This window comes from Meriones unguiculatus, chromosome 2 (genome assembly GCF_030254825.1).
Source record: "Meriones unguiculatus strain TT.TT164.6M chromosome 2, Bangor_MerUng_6.1, whole genome shotgun sequence".
NCBI classification, from domain to species: Eukaryota; Metazoa; Chordata; class Mammalia; order Rodentia; family Muridae; genus Meriones; species Meriones unguiculatus.
Window position 1 is genome coordinate 148255765 of NC_083350.1, and position 13043 is coordinate 148268807.

Sequence of the window (13043 nt, forward strand, 5' to 3'; positions counted from 1 at the left end):
GCACTTTTACTTTACAATGAAATCTTGGGTAAATTTTGTTGTTTGAGATCACAATGGTGAAAAAGTATGTGTGTTTTATCAGAAATATAACATAACTATTATGGAAACTCCCCTTATTAGAGTGATCAACCAAAGTCTGACAGTAGGCCATAAGAAGCTTGCTTGTCATCTCAGAAGTTTCCTGACCCATGCCCGGGAGGAAGAAATGCAAAAGAATAGATACACCCAGTCTTCCCACTCAGCCTCCTAGCAATCGGGCCTTTGCGATTATGTTTTCATAAGAACCCAAAGGACAAGGTTCAGAGAACTTCCAGATTGATGATTGTGGGGAGGCTCCTGGAGAGAGAACGCTGGAGAAAGTCGCCGAAACTGCATCTTTTCTCGCACACCCCACTCTCTGTATCTTTTCATCTAGATTCTTTGTAATGGTGTACAGTAAGATGGTAACTGTAAGAATTTCCCCGAATCTGTGAGTCAAATTCCCCCACAAAACGTAGCCAAACGGAACCCAGCCTTTTGGGTCACAATTTAAATAATAACTCAGAAAGAAAGAAAGAAAACAAGACAAAGAATAAACTGTAAGAGACTCAATCGGGAAAGAAAATAAAAAGGGAAAAAAATTCTCTGCCTGGCTCGCCTCTTGGAAGCGGGTGGGGAAACGCTAAGCAGCGAAGTTTGCACGGCCTGTGGAAAGGGCACTCATTGGCTCCCTTTAAAGCTCCGCGTCTCGACCGGGAAGCTTCTCCGTCTCCCGGGCAACCAGCGCCCCAGCCAATCGCAGCTGAGCACCGGGGTCACGTGGCCCGGTCTGGCAAAATGGCGGCGGGACAGCAGCCGCAGCTGGCGGGTCCTGGAGTCTGAATGTCCCCACTGGAGCTCTCGCGACAGTGATGATGGCGGACCCTGCGTGGAGAGACCCGAGTGGGCGACCGGCAGAGCTCCCCGGAGACCTGTCCTCCCAGGAGGAGGAAGAGGAGGAGGCCGACGCCGAAGCCAGCGACTTGAGCTCCTGCTCCTCAGCCAGCAGCGACACGTAAGGCTCCAGGGGACTATGGGTCCTCGGTCCCGTGAGCACGTGCGGGGAGTAGGGTGCTGGCCTGCCTCCTGCGGTATCCGGATTAGAGGGTCCCCGCCTCCTGGTGGGCTCTGCTCTGTGTAGGATGTCTGTGGTGCCCCCGAACCCTGCCCGGTAGCACTGCCCTCTGACTCCAGAGCATTCTTAAGAAGATTTATTTTTATTATTTTTTTTATTATGTGTACCTGCGTGGGCATGTGCACATGAGTGCAGTGCCCACAGAGGCCAAAAGAGGGCATTGGATTCCCTGGAACTACCAGCGGTTCTGAGCTACTGCTATGGGCGCTTTAAGTGTTTGAAACCGAACTCCGGTCCTCTCTGAGAGCAGCAAAAGCACCGTACCTCTGAGGCCCCTTTGCACCAACAGACTCCTGAGTATTTACCATGGAGAGGCACCATGCACACTTTATAAGGCAACTGTTTTAAACTGTGGAGGTGTTTCCACTTATGGAAGTGACTAGATAACAGAGCCTCAATATAAAGACATCCATTGTGGCTTCAGGATATTCGTGCTGTATTTTTCTATTCAACTCCAAGGTTTTCTTTTTCCAGTTAAAATACTTGATAAATGAATGCGTTATTTTGCGTCACAGTTTCACTTTTTTTAAGGAATCTATCCGTGTTCCTGTGGATTAAGGACTTGGAAAAGCCAGTGGTAACTTACAGTGAATGACTGGTAATAGAAGGGTTCAAGCCACTGTGTACCCAAAGGCCATCCATAGTTTTAGGATAACATTTTATGTGTAGTTAGAACTAGCAGTTACAAATAATTGTGACCATCTTCAACCAACAGTATGTAACACATTCTTTTTTAGTTGTCATTAAAAGTTAGGGAAAACCCTATTTAAATCCTTTCTAGAAGCTTAATACAGATCGAATGTATTCTTAACATTTTGAACCAATGTCATAATATCAATTTTTTCTAAGTTGTTGTCATCTTAAAAATGATTTTAAAATTTGTGGTTTGTCCTAGCTTCGTGTCCTAGCTGTGATGAGAAATTATGACCAAAGGCAACTTAGAGAAAGGGTGTATACTTGACTTACAATTTCAGGTCACAGTCCATTACTGAGGGAAGTCAAGGCAGGACCTTGGAGGCAGATCTGCTTTGCTATTCTGCATAGCAATACCTCCAATCAAAAACTCAGCTCAGCCAAGCTGCAGGGCAGAGAGCGTGGAGGGCGATGCTGGCTGGCAAGCTTCTGCTCAGCTAGCCTTCTTACACAGTTTCAGGACCACAGTGGGTTGGGACCTGTTAACAATCATGACAGTGCCCTACAACATGCCCATGGAGCCATCTGTGTTAGGGCAGTTCCTCAGCTGAGACTGTCTTACTAGATAATTCTAGGTTGTATCAAGTTGGCAGTTTACACTGATCAGGCACGGGTATTTCACGAGTTTTCTGCTACACAGAACCTCATCGTGCTATAGGGAGCGTTAGGCTGGGATTCCTGTGCTTGATTTCTCCGCATCTTCATCACATACTTTTATCCTAAAAATAATGTGTACAGTTACCATGGACGTGGAAACGCTGCCTCTAGAAATCCAGACCTAAACTCCTGACAGGGTACCCAGCATCCAGTGGGAGTTTCTAGAAATGAGGAACTTGAGAAGTTTGTAGGAAAACCTGTAAGTATCCACGGTCTAGAGTGCATGTGTCTGTGTCGTTATCAGTCATTAACTCAGCACTCCAAATATTCCAGTGTCCTTGTCCTGTTGCAAAAAATTTAGCTGGTTGCATCCTACCAAAATTCAGATTTTTATGCCCGTGCCTTTTTGAAGTGTATGACGTGAAGGTTTTGTTCAAGTCTGTTACAATGTCAGGTATTTACTGTCGGTCGGGTGCAGCAGGTACAGTGCAAGCTGGGTCATCCAGCTTTGGGAAGACCTACTCTGACGAAAGGCGTAGGACTATGAGCCTAAACCTTTCAAGTCAGAGAGGTAGGCATTCCCTGTCACCTCTGTGGTCTTCATGAAGCTTAGTAAGAAAGACCTATTACATAGCCTGGACTTTCAAGATTCCAATTACCGTCTGACTCTTCTTATTGCAAGTTATTATTCCATGCATGCTGGTAATCAAAATGCAGTCTGACCTGCATATGACCATCAGTTAGTAAGTTTATTATTTTTGAGATGAAATTGCTTTAGGATAACATTCTGGTAGGGTTTTAAAATAGTTCTTAGAGTGTGACTGTGTGTGCCCATATGTGTGCATGAGTCTGCGTGTGTGTGTGTGTGTGTGTTCACATGTGTGTATGTGCACATGTGTTTGTGTGCCTGTGTGTGCATCTGTGTGTACATGTGTGTGTTTACGTGTGTGTGTGTGTGTGTGTGTGTGTGTGTGTGTGTGTGCACGCGCACAGGTATGTGCCCTTGCCCACAGTTGCCATAACACAGTAGAGAAATCAGAAGATAACTTGGAAGAGCTGATTCTCTCCAACTGCCATGTGTGTTCAGGGCATCAAGTGCAGGCCATCAGGCCTGGCAGCAAGTGCCCTTATGTGCTGAGCCGTTTGTCTGGCTCCAGGTTCTTTTGGTAGGTTTGTTTTAGTCTTGTTGTGGTAGAGGGGGGTTTTAGGTAGAGGATGCCGTCATGTCTAAACCTGGCATGTGCACATGACCTCAGGGAGGCTTCAGAGGCAAAACTGTTGAGGGAGTTGGGTTAAGGGACCCACTCACTGCTGCGGACCTGGGATGGTGGAAACCAGGCATTTCCTCAGCAGTGGAGACAGGCTTCTTCGCTCTGCTCTGCAGTTAACGTTTCATTGAAACCAACATTGATTAGTTCATTTTGGCCAAAAGCTGTCAATTTTATGACATCAATTTTTAATTTTTAAGTGTTTTTGTTTTGCCATTGTTAATTTTATAACTAGGGCTGATGTACAAGAAGAGGGGTGACTGTAAAATAGATTTTAGCTGAAAAAAAATATGAAAAACTTCTACCTAAAATAAAATTAGCTAGAGAAGAAGATACTTCCTTTAAATCTTGCCTGGGATTTTCAGCATCTTTATTGAGACATATGTGAAAATCTGCACATACATCCATCAACATAGCACACTCTATCTCACCCAGATGTTTCCCCACATGTCTAAGACCAAGCAAGCATTTCCTATAACCACTTGCTTTCTGTCGCTGTAGGTGGCTTTGGATTTTCCAGAGTTTTGTAAAAATGCAGTCATTTTTCTGTTTTCTTCTTTTTTATGTTGTTGCTATAGTGGTTCAGCTCTCTCTCTTTTCTTTCTGATTAGAATTCTATTGTTTGTCTAGAGCAATGGTTACCTTTTCCTTGGGTTTTGACATGAACATGAGTGACTTATGGGATCAAATTCATGATGCCATATTATTGTCCTCTGTTCAAGGTGATAGTTCCCCCTTTTTCTCCTGTTCTGAACCCCAGCTTTACTTTTAATTAGTTTTTTTATAAACTCATGTAGTTCAGTAAGATAACTAGCATGAAAGTAGGTTAATAATGAAAATGATAATTCCCATCTGCCACCTCACTCTACTTCTAGCTCAGTGTGTTAAAGAGAATTCTCTTCCTTGTCTCATCCATCCTCTCATCACTGTCTCTTGCTTTATGTCTTTATACTTGATTGTGCTCACATCTTTTACTGTATCTCAGTCCTCAGTCCTCTCCCTTTCCATACTGCCTTACCACTAGGGCTTGCCTCTCTTCTCTTCTCTTCTCTTCTCTTCTCTTCTCTTCTCTTCTCTTCTCTTCTCTTCTCTTCTCTTCTCTTCTCTTCTCTTCTCTTTTTTCTCTTCCCTTCTCTCTCTCTCTCTCTCTCTCTCTCTCTCTCTCTCTCTCTCTCTCTTTTCATGGGCATTACCTCCAACAGATCTGGATGCTCTGCTTCTATTTTCAGTCATTTCTCCATCCAGCTGCAAGAACTTACTTTCTCAAACACAGTTCTAAAGATTGGAGAGATGAGCTGGGTGTGGTAATCCTCAGCACTTGGGAGGCAGAGACAGGTGGATTGATGTGAGTTTGAGGCTAGCCTAGTCTACAAAGGAAGTTCAGGACAGCCAGGGCTGTCACACAGAGAAAATACTGTCTCAAAAAACAACATCAAAAGATTGGAAGGTTCAGTGATTAAGGGCATGGTATGTACTGTTCTGGGAGTTTTCAGTGATTAAGGGCATGGTATGTACTGTTCTGGGAGAGGGCCCAACTTTGATTTCTACCATCTATATCAGGCAACTCACACCCTTGTGTAACTCCAGCTCCAGGGAGATCTGATGCCTCTGCCTTGGCAGGTGTACACACACACACACACACACACACACACACACACACACACACATTAAAGTAAGTCTCCTTTATTCTCCTCCACATCAGTGATCCCTTTCTGGTTTCCTGTATTCTGCCAGCACACAGATCTAAAGATTTGCCATGAAGATCCATAAGATCAAGTGAGTTAACATTACAGCATGGAGGGAGAAGAAGTTCATGAATCCCTGCCCCTAACTGAGGTGCTATGGATGAATGATGGTCTCCGGGGAAAGGTGTGGGCCCTAGTAGGTGGACTGAGCTCCAATGGATGGCTCCACACCTGGAAATGTATAACAACACTATTGGTCTTCATGGGTTCTTTAAATAATAAGAGACAAAGTTGTGGGGATGCAGGAGAGGGTGGATCTGAGAGTAGTTAGAGGGAGAAGTCGGGGTGAATATGATCAAAATGCAATTATGTGAAATTATCAAAGAATTAATAAAAGTGTATTTAAAATAAATCTTTAAAAGACAACACAGTTCTAAACCATTTTTTTCCTGCTCTACTCAAAAGCTCAGTGGCTTCCCATCCTTAGATTCCTTAGGATTAGTTTGAAAGTTCTTTTCCTGTGGAAGACTGTCAGAGGTGAAATTCAGATGTTATCAGCAAAAAGAGGATCAAGAAGACAGAAGAGATGAGGCAGGCTGGAGCCCACTGATCATGTGCCAGATAGATTCATATTCATTTCATGATTATTAGCTACTTGTCTCACTGGTGTAACAATATACCTGCTAACTTCAAGAAGGAAGGGTTTATTTGGCTTAAGTTTGAGGGTCCATCATGGAAGGGAAGTCATGGCAGCATGCACTTGAGGCAGCTGGTCTCATTGCCCACACAGTCAATGAATACTCGGCTAACTGTTTCCTCTTTGTTCAGTCCAAGACCCCTGCTCATGGCATGGTGCTACCCACATTTATAGTAGGTGTTTGTACCTCAATTAACCTAACACAGATGAACACTCATAGGCGTGCCCAGAGGCTAGCCCAATATAGTCATTCACAGGCATGGCCAGAGACTTGTCTCCTAGGTGATTCTAGCTCCTGTTGTGTTTTGAATATGAAATGTCTCCTATAGGCTCATGTCTTTAGATATTTGAGCCAAAACTGGGGATGTTATCTGGGGTGGTTATAGAACCTTTGGGATGGAGCCTTGCTGCAGGAAGTACATCATTGGGGGTGGGATCTTAAGGATTTATGGCATGATCCCATTTGTTTCCTGGGTGCATGAAATATGATCATCCAGCTTCCTGCTTCTACCTTCATGCCTTCCTTCCTGTTGCCATGGTATCCCACTCTGATGGGCTCTGTCCCTGTGGGACTGTGACCTACAGTAAACCTTTCCTTTCTTAGTTGCCTTTTGTCAGGGTGTTTTATCACAGCATCAGAGTGAATCTAGGACAGACCACCCCCCCATCATGTTGACAATTGAGATTAACCATCACTCTATCACTTTTTTTTCCTATTCTTTGTTTTTTTTTTTTTTTTTTTTTTTTTTTTTTTTTTTTTTTCACTATGCCCAGAATTGTCCTGTTCTTATACCTCTTAGTGTCACATAACTACATCATGACCACTTTGGTAAAATTCATTATACTTTTTTCAAGAGGAGAGGATGTAATTATTTATTTGGGATAGTGCATTATGTCTGTTTTCTTTAAGTAAGGAAATGTGTGGGTCAGGCTACATACTGCATAGATCTTCCTGCAGAAATTGCCATGCTGTTTCAAATAATTAAAAAAAAAATCCAGGCATTAATGCAAATGAAGACCTAAGAGAGTCATGTAACTCTCAGAAAGGGAAAATAAAAGGTTTCCTAGAAACCATTTCATGTTAGCAAATCTTCCTCTGGGCAGAAAGCAGCTCCTGTGTGCTTTATCACTAAGGGTCTTAGAAACCAATCAAAGTGCCCTCAGACCTTGTAAGCAGATTGTAAACCTAAGGTTGTTTGTGACTAGAAAAAAGTAAAATAAACGTCGGTGACTTTCACAGAAAACATCATGCAGTGAGAACTTCCTAGCTTGTGCCATGGAGTCTCAGAGATGTTAAAAGTACGCTATTGCTGACTCTTGAGATCCATGACTATAAAAATGTGAATTGAAACAGCTAGATTTAATTCTTGTCCTAAAATATTTTTTTAATTTAATGTTTGACTTATAGAAAGCTGCAGAGGTACTCCTGTGCTCCCACAAACCCTTTATCCGGTGGTAACAGCTCACACAGCTGTTACTTGCTGGATGGTCTCTGAGCTGACTGGGGACTTCATTTGGTTATTATTACTGTTGCATTTTGGTTCCAGGGTTCCACCCAGCATATCGTGTTGCCACTCATCATCAGTTCCTCTTAGTCTCCTGTGGTTTGTGACCGTTTCCCAGCCCATGCCCAGTCTCCCAGCATCCACCTCTCCGTTAAGGCGATGTCTGCCCTGTACCCTGTTTTGTGAAAGCCGGTTGTTAAGTCCTCTTTTTCTTTTGCTCCCTAACCCTCTCCCACCATTTATCCTTCATGTCTCTGTCTTGTACCTATTGTATGCATCATTGTGGGGTCTTTTCCAGAGTCTTTTACCCACAAAGCAAAGGGTTTTTTTTAACTTTACTTTTGCTTGTTTATTATTATTGTGTGTATTTCTAAGTGTGTGCGCACAAGTACATATGTGCAATGTAGGATGTGTAGAGAAAAAAAAGCAACTTTGTGGATGGAGTCCATTCTGTCTCTTCACCATGTGGGACCCAGGAATCAGGTTGTCAGACTCAGCAGCAAGTACTTTTATCAGTTAGGCTGACTCGCTATCACACCAGAAGTGTTTTCATTTACCACAGTGGCTGGCCCTATGTATTTGCTACATTCTGCCCACCTGGATCTTTAAAGCATAACCACAAGGTGACCTCATACTCAGATTTTAATGATTAAGATGAACCGGCCTTCTATGTAGCAAATGAAAAAGTGCTCATGCATCTAATATAAAGAACGTGGCAAACTGAAGGGATGAGGTGATAAAGCAAAGCATCTGTAGTTGAAGTTGATACACACTCAGTTATTTGGCGCCAGTCACTTCAGCACTGTGACAAGCTAGTTGAGGGAGGAATGATTTATCTTGGCTCCTGAGTTCAAAGCAATGGTTCCTTGGCTCTGTTTCCAGGCCTGTGGGGAAACAGTGCATTAATGTGGAGGGAAATTGTGAAGGGAGGGGCACAGAATACAGTTTGAGAGCATGCTCCTACTGGTCTCTGCCTCCTCACAGTCCTGTCATCTGTGACTTCATCAGTGCATGGTACCCTCATACTCTGCTCTCTCTAGCCCACTGCCTGGGAACAAGCATTAGCATATAAGTGTTTGGGGACACTTCATAGCCAACCACAGTGAAACCTGATGATACTGTCCAGAATGTGCCACTGAAGATCACTGTTCATTTGTCACCTAAAGGCTTACAGCAGGCACACAGTTATTGGGATCTTCAGAGTGGAGCTGTGGAATTATTAAACAGTAACCTCTGTGAGGATAGAAGGTGAGGTTGCAGCGGCCAGTGGCTGGTATCTGTAGTTAGTGACAGGGGGCAATAAAAGTTAGTGACAAGCCAATAAAAGGATAGGATATTTTGGGGGACTAATTTTCATGGTATTCAGAAAGCAGTATTTGACAGAATTTAAGTTAAAGAACCAGAGTTGCTAATAAACAGTTAAAAGAGCAGAGCAAACCTTTTCTTTTTGGTTGAATGATCAGAACACAGATTACACCAGTGGTTCTCAACCCATGGGTCAGGACCCTTTTAGAGGGGTCACCTGAGACCATTGAAAAACACAGATATTTACATTATAGTTCATAGCAGTAGTAAAATTACAGTTATGAAGTAGCAAGGATTTAGGGTTGTGGGGGTCACCACAACATGAAGAACTGTATTAAAGGGTCACAGTGTTAGGAAGGTCGAGAGCTGTTGGATTACATACTTCCCCACCAGGTGGTCAGCTTAAGGCTGTCCCCACATGGTGGATTTACAAGGAAACAGGTGTCACGTTAAATAGCGGCAGCTCGGAAGGCAGCCGCATCTCCAAACAGGACAGAGTATGATCAGTTAACTGCCACAGAATGAATGTAGTTTCTGTTTAATGCTGTCTTGATAATTTCAGTGGTGATAATTTGGGTTTTTTTAATAGCCAGCTTCCCATCTATCCTTTTTTACAGCCACAGGATGAATTATGTAAAGTGTTAGCTTTACTTTTCATAGTATTACCTCTAATGAGGAGTTGTGCAGAAATTATACGTTACAGCTCAGTTCATTCTGAACTATGATTATAGCTGGTTTGTTTTAGCCGTGGTTGCAGCTTGTGGAAAGATGAAGGCTGCTTTTCTGAAAATTGTTATCTGAACAGAGTACACGTTGCTTAGCTTTGTTCTAGCTGAAGCCTGAAGCTGTCCCAAGTACTATGCAAATAGGATGCTTTCCTGTGGTTTTCACACAACTGGTTTCTATGGATGTGATCACACTTTCAATGGCTAATGTGAATTCTGAGATGTCCAAAGTGAGCTGTAGCCACACAGTGGCTGGATTCATGGTGTGTGTGTGTGTGTGTGTGTGTGTGTGTGTGTGTGTGCTTGCCCAGGTGTGCACATGGGGAGGCTAGTGGTTGATAACGTTATCAGCCTTTATTGCACTCCACCTTGCTTTTTGAGACGAGTCTCTCACAGACCTGGAGCTCACCCTTTGAGCTAAACATGCTACCATATTGTCATGTGAGGGATTTTTCTGGGAAGACACACACTTATACATCTTCTCACCCCATAGGGGGAACCCATGGTGGATTAGACAGCAGCATCTAACTTGGTGAATCAGTGAGGTTCTGTTGGGGTCACTAGCAGGAGAGAGTAAGGGGTTGCTTATGAGGGGCAGGGACAAATCAAAAGCAAGTGTGTCACCCCAGCAGTGGTGACACTTTAGCCCTTGAGCCCCCTCCCAGCTGTGGGCAGCTCCACAGGCCCAGGTTTCTGCTCTCTGCAGCTGCTGGTTAGTAGTGCCTGCTCCTTCTGTAAAGCTGGCCTGCTAGAATTTTCAGGTTTTCACTTTCCTAGATGTGTGGGAACATTTCACTGCAGAGAACACGTCCCAGCCTCTGGATTTTTTTTTTTTTTTGATGTTGTTTTGCCTTTTCTTTTCTTTTATTTCTTTTTTTTTTTTTTTTGACAGAGCCTCACTCACTTTGTAGCCTGGAACTCACTGTGTAGCCCAGGCTAGTCTTGAAGTCATGACAGTCCTCCTGCCTCAGTGTCCTAAGTGCTAGAATTACAGGTGTGAGCCTGAATTAGTTTTACTTCTAAAAACACAGCCCTGTACGTTGTAAAAAAAGGTCTGTCCTTCCCCCTTTTTATTGATTTTCTTTGGTATCACTCTGCCTGTTTGATTCCCTCCCCCATTCTTTAAAACACTATAACCACCACCCTCCATCTCTAGTACCAAGCCTACTGGTGCTCCCACACCAGAAATGCAGCTGTCTCTCTCATGTTGGATGACCACTGAGGTGACCTCTTCTCTCTCATACAGTGATCTGGAGCCTGAGTGGCTGGACAGTGTGCAGAGGAATGGAGAACTATTTTACCTGGAACTAAGTGAGGATGAGGAGGAGAGCCTCCTTCCAGAGACCCAGACTGTGAACCATGTGAACCATGTCAGGTTCAGCGAGAAGGAGGTCATCATTGAAGAGGATGATCCCAGAGAAAGAAAGAAGTATGAGCCCAAGCTCAAGCGCTTCACCAAGATCTTGAAAAGCAAAAGACTTCTACCCAAGCGCAACCACAAAAAGAACAGCAATGACAGCGGCCCGGTGTCCATCCTCAAGCACCGGTCCAACCAGAAGACCGGACTCACGGTGCAGCAACGGTACAAGGACGTGATGGTCTACATCAACCCCAAGAAGCTAACTGTCATCAAAGCCAGGGAGCCACTCAAACTCCTGGAAGTGCTGGTGGGAATCATCCATCAGACCAAGTGGAGCTGGAGACGGAGTGGGAAGCAGGCAGATGGAGAGAGGCTCGTGGTGCATGGCCTGTTGCCAGGAGGCTCTGCTATGAAGAGCGGTCAGGTACTGGTTGGTAAGTCTGCAGCCAGCTGCAGTCTCATTTACAGAGATACGTGGTTGAGGGCAGTGCCTGTGAGTGGTGGGGTGGAAGACAGTATGGACAGTCTCCAAATAAAGTCAGTACAAATGGTCCCCATGTGCCATGGTCTTAAAAGAACTGCTTCCATGGATGGAAGACACACGCAGCTGGTTCAGAACAGGGAGCAGCCTAGCTGATCTTCAAGTTTTGAATAATCTTTTCATCTTGCTTATGTTTGCTGACAAGAAGAAACTAAGTTGATTATACAGTGATCACTTAGGCTGTAACAGCTGTATCCAATAATATGATACAAAATATATAATTTATGAATAAAAATACTTTTAAATTGTATGTTTGCACTGGAGGACACCAAGTTCTTGGAGTAGCTGTAGACTGTTTCAGTTGACCTTCTTAAGGACAGTGGTATTATACATAAGTTCCTTTGTAAGGGCACTTGTCTAAAATACCACACCAGTTTTGAGTGGAAAAACACAAGTTATTTTGGACATATTGAGTATATTTACATTGCTGACGTTAAGCTCTGTGATATAATGTATGAGTTATTTGGCACCTTTATTCTGCTTTATAAAGATAAAAGACTAATCAAACATGAAAATATATTCTTTCTTATGGTTACTTATTTACTTGTGCCTGGGCACATGTACCCAGACATGTGTGGAGGACAGAGGACAGCCTGTGGGAACGGGTTCTGGGCAAGGACCTCAACTCACCAGGCTTGGTAGCAAGTGGGTTTACCCACTGAACATCTCCCTGGCTCTGAAAAAAAAAAATTAACAAAACTTCAAAGTTGTAACCATCCTAAAAGGTACCAATCTTTTCAGTGGACCCAGCTCAAAGCACGAATTTTAGAAACATTTTAAGCTGTGTCTGCCATGAAGTCCAATTTTCATTGTTTGTTCATTAACCTGAACATCTGAGCATCTGCTAAGTATCAGGTGTACAAAGATTGCTCTGATGATCTGACTGCCTGTGTAAAGAGCTCACATGGAAGAAGCACATCAGAAACAGGCAGTCAGTGTCACAGCGTGACAGACAACATGACAGAGGACCACAAAGGTAATTCTCAGGAGACATGTCTGAGGGTGTGTTTCCAAAATGCATCTGTATGTTACCATACAAAGAGATGTGGCATAGCCAAAGCAGCAGGCGTCCAGTCCAGTGAGAGACCCCGTCTCAAGGCAGTAAGGCAGAGGGTGATGAGGAAAATGGCCAACTTCTTGTTCTGGTGTCTGCATAGACATAGGAACAAACACCCACACACTCATGTGTGTGACATACACAGACACATAGACTCACACTCACAGTTACACTTCTCATGGGGAATAAAAAAGGCTACACAAGAAAGGTAGAACACTGAATTCTAGGGAAAGGATTTACCTTCCAGTGTTTCCTTTGTCTGCACTGGCATTCATGCTAGCTGATGCAATTCCAGGAGCTTTGAATGCATGAAAGCCTCCTTGCTCAAGGAAGCCAGCAAAGTTCCTGGCTGCTTATGAAGTACATGGCAGTATATAAAGACACTGCAGCAACAACAGTGCTGTTCCATCATCATTGCCGTTTTTGCCAGACGTGTGGTCTGGATACAAGTGCATGT

The 13043-nt window shown here is 43.7% G+C and overlaps 1 protein-coding gene across 3 annotated transcripts in view; it reads left to right on the top strand.

Annotated features, from left to right (window-relative positions):
• The first annotated feature begins 808 nt into the window (after nucleotides 1-808).
• The window catches only part of Intu (inturned planar cell polarity protein), a 69766-nt gene continuing 57531 nt past the window's right edge, over nucleotides 809-13043 (top strand). For all 3 annotated transcript variants that reach the window (XM_060378255.1, XM_021664891.2, XM_060378254.1), the window contains exons 1-2: nucleotides 809-1033; nucleotides 10875-11422. In XM_060378255.1, the coding sequence (XP_060234238.1) occupies nucleotides 891-1033; nucleotides 10875-11422 (691 nt within the window). In that variant the 5' untranslated portion in view covers nucleotides 809-890. The remainder of the gene's footprint in view (nucleotides 1034-10874; nucleotides 11423-13043) is intronic.